Source organism: Coregonus lavaretus, assembly GCF_964263955.1.
Source record: "Coregonus lavaretus genome assembly, chromosome: 15".
In the NCBI taxonomy this organism is placed as follows: Eukaryota; Metazoa; Chordata; class Actinopteri; order Salmoniformes; family Salmonidae; genus Coregonus; species Coregonus lavaretus.
This window is the reverse complement of record NC_140002.1, coordinates 44,655,461-44,667,879: the sequence shown is the minus strand read 5'-3', so window position 1 is coordinate 44,667,879 and position 12,419 is coordinate 44,655,461. Positions and strand designations below refer to the sequence as shown.

Sequence of the window (12,419 nt, the reverse complement as noted above, 5' to 3'; positions counted from 1 at the left end):
GGAGAGAGAGAGAGAGAAAGGGAGAAAGGGAGAAAGAGAGGGGGAGGAATGGGCGGGGATCCATGACATGGCAGTCCTAGGAAGCCTTCGGGATGTTTGGTCGGTAGGGAGTGCTATCAGTGGAAGGTAAAGGTGTTTTACATGCTAAATCAATTGGATCATTATGGGTCAACTACATGTGCTTAGAGGACTGGGCCGTTGGCTACGCTAGGTGATTACTAGAGCTGGACATACACTTGCAGTATGGGACTCACCTGCTTCAAGTCTTGGAAGTACAACAGCGCCACTCAGAAAGGTGAGTGAGATGTCAACCCTTGCCTCACACACTCCTCCTATCATACTATCCATCAGCCATTATCATGAGACAGGTCTTGGTCATTTGAACCTGGCTTGGGCAGGTCTACTTTGTGATTGTTTCCTCATATTCAGCAGAAAGTAAGCATGCTTTACTGTGACCATAGTGAAAAAGCTAAATGTAGAGTTACTTTACACTACAACCTTTGGAAATACTTCAGTACTTTTACCATTCATATTGCTTTTTCATAATATGCATCAATAAAGCTAAACTCAAGGCAAAAGTGTGAGTTATGAAGAATCTTTCTACTAATGTTTCTACTTGTTGAAAATGAAATACTTGCACTGATGTCCTTATGTGGCCAAATGTCATTACAGTTCAGTTCATGTGTATGGCAGATGATTCAGTGTGTACAGACCATGCTTGATCATTTCTAATTTGATCATATCACTATGGAATGCTGGGGGTAAGAGGAGGGCAACTCAAAGAGCATTAATTACATCCCCAAGGGAGAATTGGGTCATCCAGTCCTGATGTACTTTCCCCTATCAAACACTCATATGCAGATAACATGGGGCTCCGAGGGGGACCAGAGAGTGATGTAGTGATGTAGTGATGTAGTGTCTCTTGGTGCCCTTGAGTGACATCAGTGCATGTTCATTGGTGTTCCGAGGTAGGAGGAAGGGGGGCAGGAGAGGAAGAGTACATTAAAGCTGTTTTAACCAGGCCCCTGATTTACAGTACCTGACGGATGTGGGACAGGGAGGGGAGGAGGGTACTCAAAATAATGAGCTGAGGGAGGGGATGAGATAGGGATGAGACAGTCATCTGACAAAAGACTAAAAGATTGAGTATCATTCTACTAATTGTAAGTTCCTCTGGATAAGAGCGTCTGCTAAATGACTAAATGTACAATGTAGAGGAATGTGGACAAACAGGCTGGAGTGTAATTTTTGTTAGGAAAGGCTTGTTCTACCCCATAACGCTGTTGCATTACACTAAATAATCTTGGAATGAAATCACTTAACTTTCCTGAATCAATATAAATAATTGAGAGTCTCTGATAAAGATCACACACTGTACACCCACATCACATGTAGGGTCTGCTCAGCTCCGTTATCGCAGCTTAGGTTGAGGAATGCCTTGTATTCAGAGCTGCTTGGAACAGGCTATTACAGTAGAGGTGTAGCTATTGATAAAGCCACTTAGATGGACTTATTTTACATCGCTGTCCTTGTTAAGAAACGTGTCTCGCCTGAAATGAATCACCGTCCGCACTCTTTCCCAGAGAATGTGTGCAGAATTGAGAGCACCATTTTTATTGCCTCCAGAACCCCATAACTTGATTTATATCTCCGGGAAAAATGTATGAAAAAAGGCAGCAAGAGTTTTAATTAAATTATGAAAATCAATGAGCTCCTCTTCCCTTGTTGAACCCGAGAAGTGCTTAAAGATAAGGAATGGCCACCTGATTCTATCCGGGCTCTTGTCCAGCTATCATTCTAGCAGAGAGGACACAGTGACCGGAAGGAGCTAGAATCACGTCCTGTACTATTACAGAAAAATGGCCTGTTTAATTGTCTGGAATTAATCCCAACAACTCGCAGTCGGCAAGCATAAATCACACGTACAGGAAAACCATTCTTCTGGGACTGGTGTATATACAGTAGATCATTGAACATTACTACAGCACTCCCACTTGTTATTTCCAAGAAAGCCCACTTGTGTACATAAGGATCCTGCACTGCTTTTCCCAGCACCCACACTCTTCAAAGATGAACAAGATTTCAAAGAGAAGGAGAGTGGGGATTGTGAAATGCATGGAATGAAAAACAGTATTAATCTGTATCGCCATTTAGGGATTTGTCATGTTTGACTGGTGCTGTGGTGTGACGGTACGACCATGAGAGGATCTCAGTCTGTGGGCCTGTGGAGACAGGCAGAGAGGACAGACACTGACACTGCATATACCAGTTCATTCACGCACATTCTGACCCTCTCTCTGTTTGAGTGAAGGAGAGATGAAAATACCTGACCTGCACTATCAGAATTACTGTAATTGTAACTAGGCCACTCAGGAACATTCAATGTCCTTGTGTTTTAGGTTATTGTCCTGCTGAAAGGTGAATTTGTCTCCCAGTGTCTGTTGGAAAGCAGACCGAACCAGGTTTTCCTCTATGATTTTTCCTGTGCTTAGCTCTATTCCGTTTATTTTTCATCCTAAAAAATCCCTAGTCCTTGCCGATGACAAGCATACCCATAACATGATGCAGCCACCACCATGCTTGAAAATGTGAAGAGTGGTACTCAGTGATGTGTTGTGTTGAATTTGTCCCAAACATAACGCTTTGTATTCAGGACATAAAGTAAAGTTTTAGCAGTTTTACTTTTATTCTGTACAGTCTTCCTTCTTTTCATTCAGTCAATTAGGTTAATATTTTGGAGTAACTACAATGTTGTTGGTCCATCCTCAGTTTTCTCCTATTACAGCCATTAAACTCTGTAACTGTTTTAAAGTCACCGTTGGCCTCATGGTGATATCCCTGAGCGGTTTCCTTCCTCTCCAGCAACTGAGTTAGGAAGTACGCCTGTATCTTTGTAGTGACTGGGTGTATTGATACACCATCCAAAGTGTAATTAATAACTTCACCATGTTCAAAGGGATATTACGTGTGTGTGTTTAAAAAAAAATAAACATCTACCAATAGGTGTCCTTCTTTGCAAGGCATTGGAAAACCTCCCTGGTCTTTGTAGTTGAATATGTGTCTGAGATTCACTGCGCGACTGAGGGACATTACAGATAATTGTACTTGTGGGGTACAGAGATCAGGTAGTCATTCATTCAACAATCTTGTCCATGCTATCTTGTTAAGCACAATTTAATCCTGAATTTATTTAGGCTTGCCATAACAAAGGGGTTGAATACTTATTGAATCAAGACATTTCAGCTTTTCATTTTTAATGAATTTCATTCACCCACAATCATCATTCAGAATGACTACCAGGGTTAGAAAGATGAATAAATGAAATATACCTAATTTATCTAAACTGGAACAACCAGTTCAGTAACGGTACAATAGGTCCAACTAACAGATTGGATTAGCATAAACTGGTAACCAGCATCCCAGCATAAGCTCGTCACCAGCATACCATCATAAACTGGTCACCAGCATCATCAGCTTGACCAGCTGGTTGGCCAGCCTAACCAGCTAGACCATGCTGGTCAGACCAGCTTGTCCAGCATGGACCAGCTTAAAATTTTGGCTGGTCTGCAGTTTTTCAGCAGGGCTGCAGTCACGCGTCTTTGCTATCTGTCTGTGACTCTTTCTCACCCTCTCTCCATCCATGCCTCCCTCCCTCCATCACAGGTGGGAACAGAGACGTGCTGGTCAGCCCTGGCTCATATTTCTTCCTCTCCAACAGCTGTGGTCAGGGAGAGGAGTGGCTCAAGACCCTCAACAAGGGTGTCTGGATACCCTTTACAGGTAGCATCACTACTACATACATATACACTACTAAACGCTCATTACCACACTCAAATGCATACACTTGGCGCTCTCACTGTCTTGAACAAACAATCAATTCAGTCACGCCATATCATTTATTTCAGTTCAACAGACCAGAGTCTGACTCCTCCAGTCTCTACAGGGCTTAGCCCAACCCTGTGTGTGTGCATACCTGAGCCTCACCTCCCCTCTGCCTCCTTGGTGGGCACAGCTGTGTGTCTGCCTTGGCTGGGTGCCTGCTGGGCTTCACGCCATACCCAGTTTGCACATAACATTCTCAGAACCATATGCAAGGGGAAGGGGGATACCTAGTCAGTTGCACAACTGAATGCGTTCAACCAAAATGTGTCTTCCGCATTTAACCCAACCCCTCTGAATCAGAGAGGTGAGCTGCCTTAATTGACGTCATCAGTGCCCGGGAGCAGTTGTTGTTAGGGGTCAGCTGTCTTGCTCAATGGCAGAACTGCAGATTTTTCCAACTTGCCAGATCGGGGATTTGAACCAGTGATCTTTCAGTTACTAGCCAAACACTCTTAACCGCTAGGCTACCTGCCTCCCAACACAATCTCTTTCTTAGAGCTTGGTGAGAGCGTGGTTGTCCTATGGATATTTTGCATACAACCTTCCCACAACTTTCTGGTAATGGTGCCGGACAGTTGCTTGGCTTTGGAACATTGTCAGCACATTTAAGGAACTTGACAAAAAATATTATTTTCATTACTTTAACAGAACTTTTCCTAAAACTTCAAACATGGTTACATGTAATACGCATTTTGGTGATATTCTATGAATTGGGAATGTTCAACAACAAAAAAACGTTATTCTGTGGGAATTTTAGAAACTACAGGTTTCCTCATGATTCTATTTAAAGTAATGTTCTCAAATCACAGGAGGTTGGTGGCACCTTAATTGGGGAGGACAGGCACGTGGTAATGTTTTGCCCATCTTAATCTTTAATTTTTATTGGCCAGTTTGAGATATGGCTTTTCTTTGCAACTCTGAAGGTCAGCATCCCAGAGTCGCCTCTTCACTGTTGACGTTGAGCCTGGTGTTTCACGGGTACTATTTAATGAAGCTGCCAGTTGAGGACCTGTGAGGCGTCTGTTTCTCAAACTAGACACTCTAATGTATTTGTCCTCTTGCTTAGTTTTGCAACGGGGCCTCTCACTCCTCTTTCTATTCTTTCTATTCTGGCCATTTTGAGCCTGTAATCGAACCCACAATTGCTGATGCTCCAGATACTCAACTAGTCTCAAGTAGGCCAGTTTTATTGCTTCTTTAATCAGCACAACAGTTTTCAGCTGTGCTAGCATAATTGCAAAAGGGTTTTCTAATGATCAATTAGCCTTTTAAAATGATAAACTTGGATTAGCAAACACAACGTGCCATTGGAACACAGGACTGATGGTTGCTGATAATGGGCCTCTGTACGCCTATGTAGATATTCCATAAAAAATCAGCCGTTTCCAGCTACAATAGCCATTTACTACATTAACAATGTCTACACTGTATTTCTGATCAATTTGATGTTATTATAATGGACCAAAAAATTTATTTTATTTTGAAAACAAGGAAATTTCTATGTGACCCCAAACTTTTGAACGGTAGTGTAATTTATCTTGTCCTTGATTGCAGCCCATTTGTGTAGGGCATGTTATTAGCCAGACAAAACCGCTGAGATCAACAATCGTGGCAAAATGTATCCTCAAGCCTACTACTTTTTTCATAGTTTTTTGGCTATTTGATGTTTAATTTTTTGAAAAAGTATATAAATAGCAGCTAACTACTGTATATAGCTATAGATAGTAGGTTAAACTGCATAATGAAACAATCCATAGTAAGCTAGTGTTTAGAAGGTGGACTGACAATTTTTTAAATGATAATGCCTGAGAAGCCTGTGTTTGGAGGACAAACAACCAATGTGAAACCAAAAACATACGTTCCCACAACTTCCAAAGAACCAAATGTAATAGCTGGGTAGTTACCCAAAGAGTAAGTCAACCAGAACCAGCAATCCCTAATTGGCAAGCCTGGTGAACTCAATGGCAGCATTGGGGTAGATAAAAAGGCTAAAAAGGGTCTAGAAAGGGGTGGAAACCCGGTGTAAATCAGTGACGCCTCGCAACACATCAAATCAATCAAATGCCTTCCTTGGGCGGAGAGTGTTCAAGCAGAGGAGTTGTAATGCCTTCATCGACTCGATTGTGTGTATAGAGCACACTTCTGACAAAACATAATTCTTTTTTTCCTCAAACTGTTCTTACATTTTCTGCAATGTTGCAAACTAGCATACGCAACGACTCCGCAAAATGTGTCCTACCTGGTTGGACAACAGTAACGAACATAACACGCAGTACCCCTTCTGTGGGCGGAGGGTTCTTGAAATTTAACATCCAATAAACATTTTGCCGTTTCTGCTAATACAAAATTCTCCAGAGGTCCTAGAGGTCTGAAAAGCACAGAGGGAGTACACACGCGCAAGCACACAGGTTGAGCTGAGACGTGCAGGCCTAGTGCTGACTTCCCTTGTGAGGAAATATTGATCCTTACACACAGACCTGAGACTGGCATTGGAAGAATGACTAACATAATCATCCTTTAATATTTCCATCAAAGAACTACAGCATCAGGCGATTCAGGCCATCACAGAGGGAATACACTGGGTCAAAATACTCGTTGTTGTACTCATAAAGACCTGAATGTCCTTAGATTACTTGTGTGCCTATCACAGGAATCTGACCCCATAGCCTGGTCAATGCACAGCAACACATTTCACAAGAGAGATTAACATTCTCAATGAATTCCCCACACCACCCCGGAGCAGTTAGTTCTTCCATCGCTCAGTCTATTGCCTGTCTCCGACACGTCCTTCAGGAGAGAGATTTTCACAGATTAGAGGCCATCATGGCTCACTGAGGCCATACATCCACCTCATTAACATCCAGCTAATGTCCAGCAAGAGAGCCAGAGAGCCAGATTCAGCTGGGGCTGGGGCCAGTTTAGCCCCATATAGTCTTGGACCACCAGGGGAAAGGGGTGGTTCATAATGGCTCAGTGGAAAATTATTCTGAGGGAGCTGGCTGCCTGCAGGCAGAGTAGTATGCTAGGACAGAGGAGAGTGGGGGGACAAAAAGGGTTCTAACTCATTTACTTTTAGTCAATCTGTGACACTGTTCTCCCTTGTTAATGATTCCCGGGCAGGGAGAGATAGGAGAGACAGAGGGTGCCGGCGCCACCTTGGCCATGCTCCAGTGAGTATGGTGGGGAATAGTTTGATAAGGGAGGGAGGTGGGGTAGAGAGAGGGGGTGGAGTAGGCAGGGGCTGGGGAGGGGGCTGAGCCAGGCTAAATAAAAGAGAAAGAGTCAAAGACATAACACTGTGTACTCATACTTATGGTTGGACTGTGGGGATCTTTGAAGGAACCCTAAGGACTACGACCTGAGGGAACAAACATAATCGAATTGGTGAAAAAGATAGCAGCTCAAGGGAGGACTGAGAGTGTATTGGAGAGGGAGGGAGGTATGACACTGGCTGTGTGAAAACATTGGCATGAGGAGGAATGGATGGGACAAGGAGGGAGAGACACGTGCCGCAAGGACACAGCTTGCTCCTCTGGACAAACTAAGTGGTGCTAACCAAGCAAAATTACTGCTGGACAACGCTGGAACACTAACGTCATCTCCTCTGGGTAGGGAGGGAATAACAGACTCCCTGTGGCTGTCACAGTCAACACTGCTATAATAACAGGACACCTTCTTCTAGGAGAGCTGGCAGCTAAGTGGACTCTTTTGTCAACACAATCCAGCCTGAAAGTGTTTCCTCTGGATTTTCAATGCTCACCAGATTGAGTTCAGATAAGCATCGTGGAAGGACTTGCGCCCTGGGAACCAAGTCTGAGGTGAGCGTGAGAGGTGCCGAGCTACTGTACAATTGCCCCCTCGATACTCTTTATCTGCATTCAGCAACAACATGTGGAGTAACTTTTCGGACATTTACAATGTTTAGTGGTGATAAGGACCTGTTTTATCAGTAGAACATTTAGTGTTGCTGGACTCTCCGATCTCCTGTGAAATAATTATCTTAGGAATCTAAAGAGGGGACCTTAGCCACCAAAAATAAAGAGGGGATTTTACTTTCCAAAGTTCAACATCCCGTATTACATTTTGACACGGCTCATGTTCCCATGGTTGTTCTATTCATTGGGATGTTTGCTCCATTGCATGCCTGAGTGATTGTGAGTTTGTGATATGTCAGGCATGTCACAATGCTTCTTCTTGTAGGATGAAATTATTTCCATTGGAATGCTCATTCATCTGATTAGGTCACATAGTTGAGCTCAAGGACCATTGTTCAGCATTGACAAGGAACGTCTCTGCCTCCTCATTTCCTGAGTCATCAGAGCAAAGAGCCTTATCTGTTTACCTGAAGAGAGAAAAGGAGGCGGGGAGAGGAGGAGGGAGGGTGAGAAGAAACACAACACAGAGTACCAGCCAGGAGAGAGTTTACAAAACAAAAGAGAGGTAGATAGGGGTGGGCCGCTTGGGAAAGAATGCACTGGTCTAAGCAGCGACAAGCTGTCACAGGCCATCCCATCAAACAGCCAGACTGGCCAAAGAGGAGAGAGGGGAAGAAAAGAGGTGAAAAGGAGAGTGAGATCTGGACGGGGAGAAAATAAGTGTGAAGAGAACAGAGAAGATGCCGGAGAACAAGGCGACAGCGTGCAGGACCAGCAGCTACCTGTCCCACTCTGCTTACAGGAAGATCAAGCGGGTGCTGAGCTTCAGGAGGCGTGAGTATCTCAGGCCCACAGAGACACACAGAGACACACAGAGACACACAGTGTGAGGCAGGCTGCGTAGACAGGTGGTTTGGAGTATGGAGGGTTCGAGTACACTTGTCTGAAGAAAGGAAAATCCCTGAACCATCAAACTAACACTCTATCATCCTCCGTTTATTCATTTAGCCTGGGTGATCTTAAACTCTCTCTCCTCAGGCGTGTTTGGCCAACGGTTGGAGGAGACTGTTCTGTACGAGCGGCGTTACGGGGTCCACATGGCACCTCTGGTGGTGGAGCAGTGTGTGGACTTCATCCGGGAGCGGGGGCTTCTGGAGGTAGGGCTGTTCCGCCAGCCAGGCCAGGCCACGCTGGTCAAAGAGTTGCAGGATGCCTTCGACGCTGGGGAGAAGCCCTCCTTTGACAGGTAAGAGCACTCCAGTCAACACAAACAGAAACACCACAGTTGAAAATGAAATTAGACCTATTCTCCAGCTATATCTGTATGTTCCGTTATGTGTAGGTGCGTGCCCCCATACGGTGGTAGGGATGTGCTGTATTCTAAGTGTGTGTGTGTATTTGTCATCCTAGCAGTACAGACGTGCACACCGTGGCGTCTCTCCTGAAGCTTTATCTGCGGGAGCTGCCAGAACCACTCGTGCCCTTCTCCAGATACCAGGACTTCCTGGTGTGTGGCAAAAAGATATCCTCTGAGAGGAAGCACGTAAGTCTCCGTCCAGCTGCATCATGCACGCCATGCTGAGATACATCTGATAAACAGAGACATAACACAACCACCATCCTCTGATCTAAAAGTTCTAAGGAGAAATGTAATTGATAAAGTCCATTGATGGTAGCGCACTACTTGCAACAATATCTTCCCCGGTGTCCCCAAGGGTTTGACAGAACTACAGCATCTTATTCATGAACTTCCAGTGGCTAACTTTAACCTGCTAAACTACATCTGCCAGTAAGTCTACAATTTACCTGTAATTCATTAGTAATTATCTCACATCAAGATAACATCAAATCTGCATACAACATACCTCACTTTCAATGCACTTTCAATGCAATGCAAATATAATTGTTTGAATCACTATAGACTTGGCCTGTGGCGCAGTTACAGTAGCTTACAACATACAGAACAACAAACATTAACATCTGTTCAACCATGACACATTTCTGTATGTTATGTAGCAGCTGTGACAAAATCGACCCTGCCCAAGTCTCATGCGGATAAATCACTGCCAATACAGGTTTTTGAACGAAGTCCAGTCCTATTCCAGCGGCAACAAGATGAGCACCCAGAACTTGGCGACTGTTTTCGGGCCTAACATCCTACGACCCAAAGCTGAAGATCCAGAGAGTATCATTGGAGGTGAGTGTGTTTCAGAAAAAAGGACATGAATCAGAGATAGCCTACAGATATAGAGCCAGACAGAGACAGATATAGACAGATAAAGATAGGGGCTGTGTCTGTCTGTCTGGGTGGCCTTGAGACAGTGTTTATATCAACACAGTGTTGTGTAACATGCTGCGTGCAATGTGATGCTGTTTGTATGTTGTTTGTACCATACGTGTCCTGCTGTGACTCAGTGTGTGTCCGTCCTTCTGTTCCCCAGGGGCAGCCGTGGTGCAGCAGCTCATGTCTGAGCTGATCAGGGAGCACCGGTGCCTTTTCTCCAGGGAGGGGAGAGACGTAGACGCCCCCGGTTCCTCACGACCAGACTCTTACCCCTGTCATATATGGAAAGGAGACCCATTCGAGGGGGCGCACACCCAGCCCCAGTCGCATGACTCCAGGCTGGGCATAACAGCCAAGCTCCTCCCCCAACAACAGCTAGCCCACCATCCTTCCCCTTGCTCCCGCCAGCTCTCCGTGCCTCTGATTGCTGAGAGGAGAGGGTCGGCCCAAAGCCGGCGTGAAACCAGCTTAGCCTCACGCCTGTTCAACACAGACAACCAGCAGCCAGCTGAGGGGTTCTCTCCAGTGATCCCTGCTGTTGGGTCTCTGTACCACAGATACACTCCGTCCCAGTCAGAGTCCCAGCCCCCTGAGAAAGCACACAGCCCCCACCTTCACCCTCACCCTGCCTCCCCACTCACAGCCTCTGCTTCCACTGTGACGATACAGGCTGACCCAGACCACAGCAGCATGCTGCCCAGTGGCTGGACAGGCCCAGATGATCCCAGCTGGGCTGCAGAGCAGGGGACCACTGGCACCAGTGGAAGCAGTGAGGCTCAGGACAGCACTCTGTCTGTCTATGACAACTTGGACACACTCCAATGCATGGATGAGGTGGCTGCTGATGGTGGTGCGGGCAGCCCAGCTGGTACAGTGGAGGTGGAGGCGGGCACGGCAAGCGTGGCAGACACCAGCAACTCCTGGTCCTCCTTTGAGATCCTGCACCTGGACGACAGTGGGAGTGGTGTGGTCAGAGCTAGCCTAGGACGGGGGTCCACCAGGTTCCCCTCCTTCAGGACTGACCCAGGAGAGGAGGACCTCCATCCTAACTCCCCAGCCTCCTCCTCTGTCCCCATTGATGACCCCCTGAGCACGGGCAGCTCAGAGGTCTTCCTGCCCTCTGCTCCTCCTGACCCCCACGGCCCCCCGGCCTCCCAGGCCATGTACTGTCTCCTGGCTGGCCTCAGGCAACAGATGGCCAGGCAGAGGGCTGAGTTCGAGGCCAAAATCCAGAGGTAATGGAGCTGTGAATAAATCATGCCAATGCATCAGCAGTCCTTTTCAAATGTCCATATATATTCTATATACAGTCTTCAACATGTGTCAGGTTACGCTAACATGATGTGATGTTACATGTTACGTGCTGCACCACAGTCCTGTTGTACCACCAGTGTGAAAGCTGTGTGTGTGTAACTCCTTGCCCCCCTCTCTCCTGTCTCTCCCAGGTTTGAGCTGCGTAACGAGGCCCTCCATGGGGAGGTGGTGGGACTGCGGGCCAGCCTGGAGCAGCAGCGCCGCTGGTACAGCGTGGCCGAGATCAAGATCCGCAATGTGGAGCGTGCCCGGGCCGACGCCGACCGCCGCAACACCACGCTGCAGAGGGAGATGGAGCAGTTCTTTGACACCTTCGGAGAGCTGAGAGCTGAGACCAGGAAGAGCGAGCGCATCGTACAGAGCTTCTGATGGCCAGTCAGATTAGAGAAAGATTACACTATCAGAGCACTACAACAGCAGCATCAGGAGCATGCAAACACCCATGATCTGAATGGAATGTAAATTGAACTGTCTGTTGCCATGATAAATCCATATTGGATTTGTCTCATAATGATACATGCTTGAGGATGGTTCTAAGAAAGCTTTGAGATGGAACCAGCTGGGATGGACAACTCTACTCGGATGCCTTGGACCTAATATAGTTCAACCAGACACATTGACAACCATACCAGAACAGAATGAGATGGAGACGATGGAGAGTAACACAAGCTATTGAACTCACTAAAAGTTTATATGACTGAAATGAGCCCTATAATATACAGAATCAAAGCTTGGAGAATGACACTTACTGGATCTATAATGGAATATATTGGCTGACAGCTGGCCGTTGGGATAACAGAGCCCCAGACCCAATCAGTAAGTCCTGAGCCACATAGGAAAAGTACTGAAAGAGATGTGGAACACCGTGATCGTCTAGGAATTAACAGAACAAGCCCATGGACCAGGGGTATTCAAATCTTACCCTATGAGGTCCGGACTACTGCTGGTTTTATGTTCTACCTTAAAATGAATTGCACCCACATGGTGACCTAGGTCTAAATAAATTCCTGATTAGAGGGAAAGAATGAAAAAAAAAGCAGTGAAACTGGCTTCGAGGTACAGAT

At 46.0% G+C, this 12,419-nt stretch overlaps 1 protein-coding gene across 1 annotated transcript; it reads left to right on the top strand.

Annotated features, from left to right (window-relative positions):
- Positions 1-243: 243 nt before the first annotated feature.
- LOC311142274 (rho GTPase-activating protein 24-like) lies at positions 244-11,724 on the top strand (the record flags this gene model as incomplete). The annotated part of the gene is made up of 8 exons (XM_084177897.1): positions 244-295; positions 3,664-3,780; positions 8,796-9,003; positions 9,168-9,300; positions 9,473-9,546; positions 9,833-9,954; positions 10,199-11,276; positions 11,487-11,724. 8 exons carry the CDS (start codon positions 244-246, stop codon positions 11,722-11,724), a joined length of 2,022 nt encoding a protein of 673 aa, XP_084034023.1.
- Between the last annotated feature and the right edge of the window lie 695 nt (positions 11,725-12,419).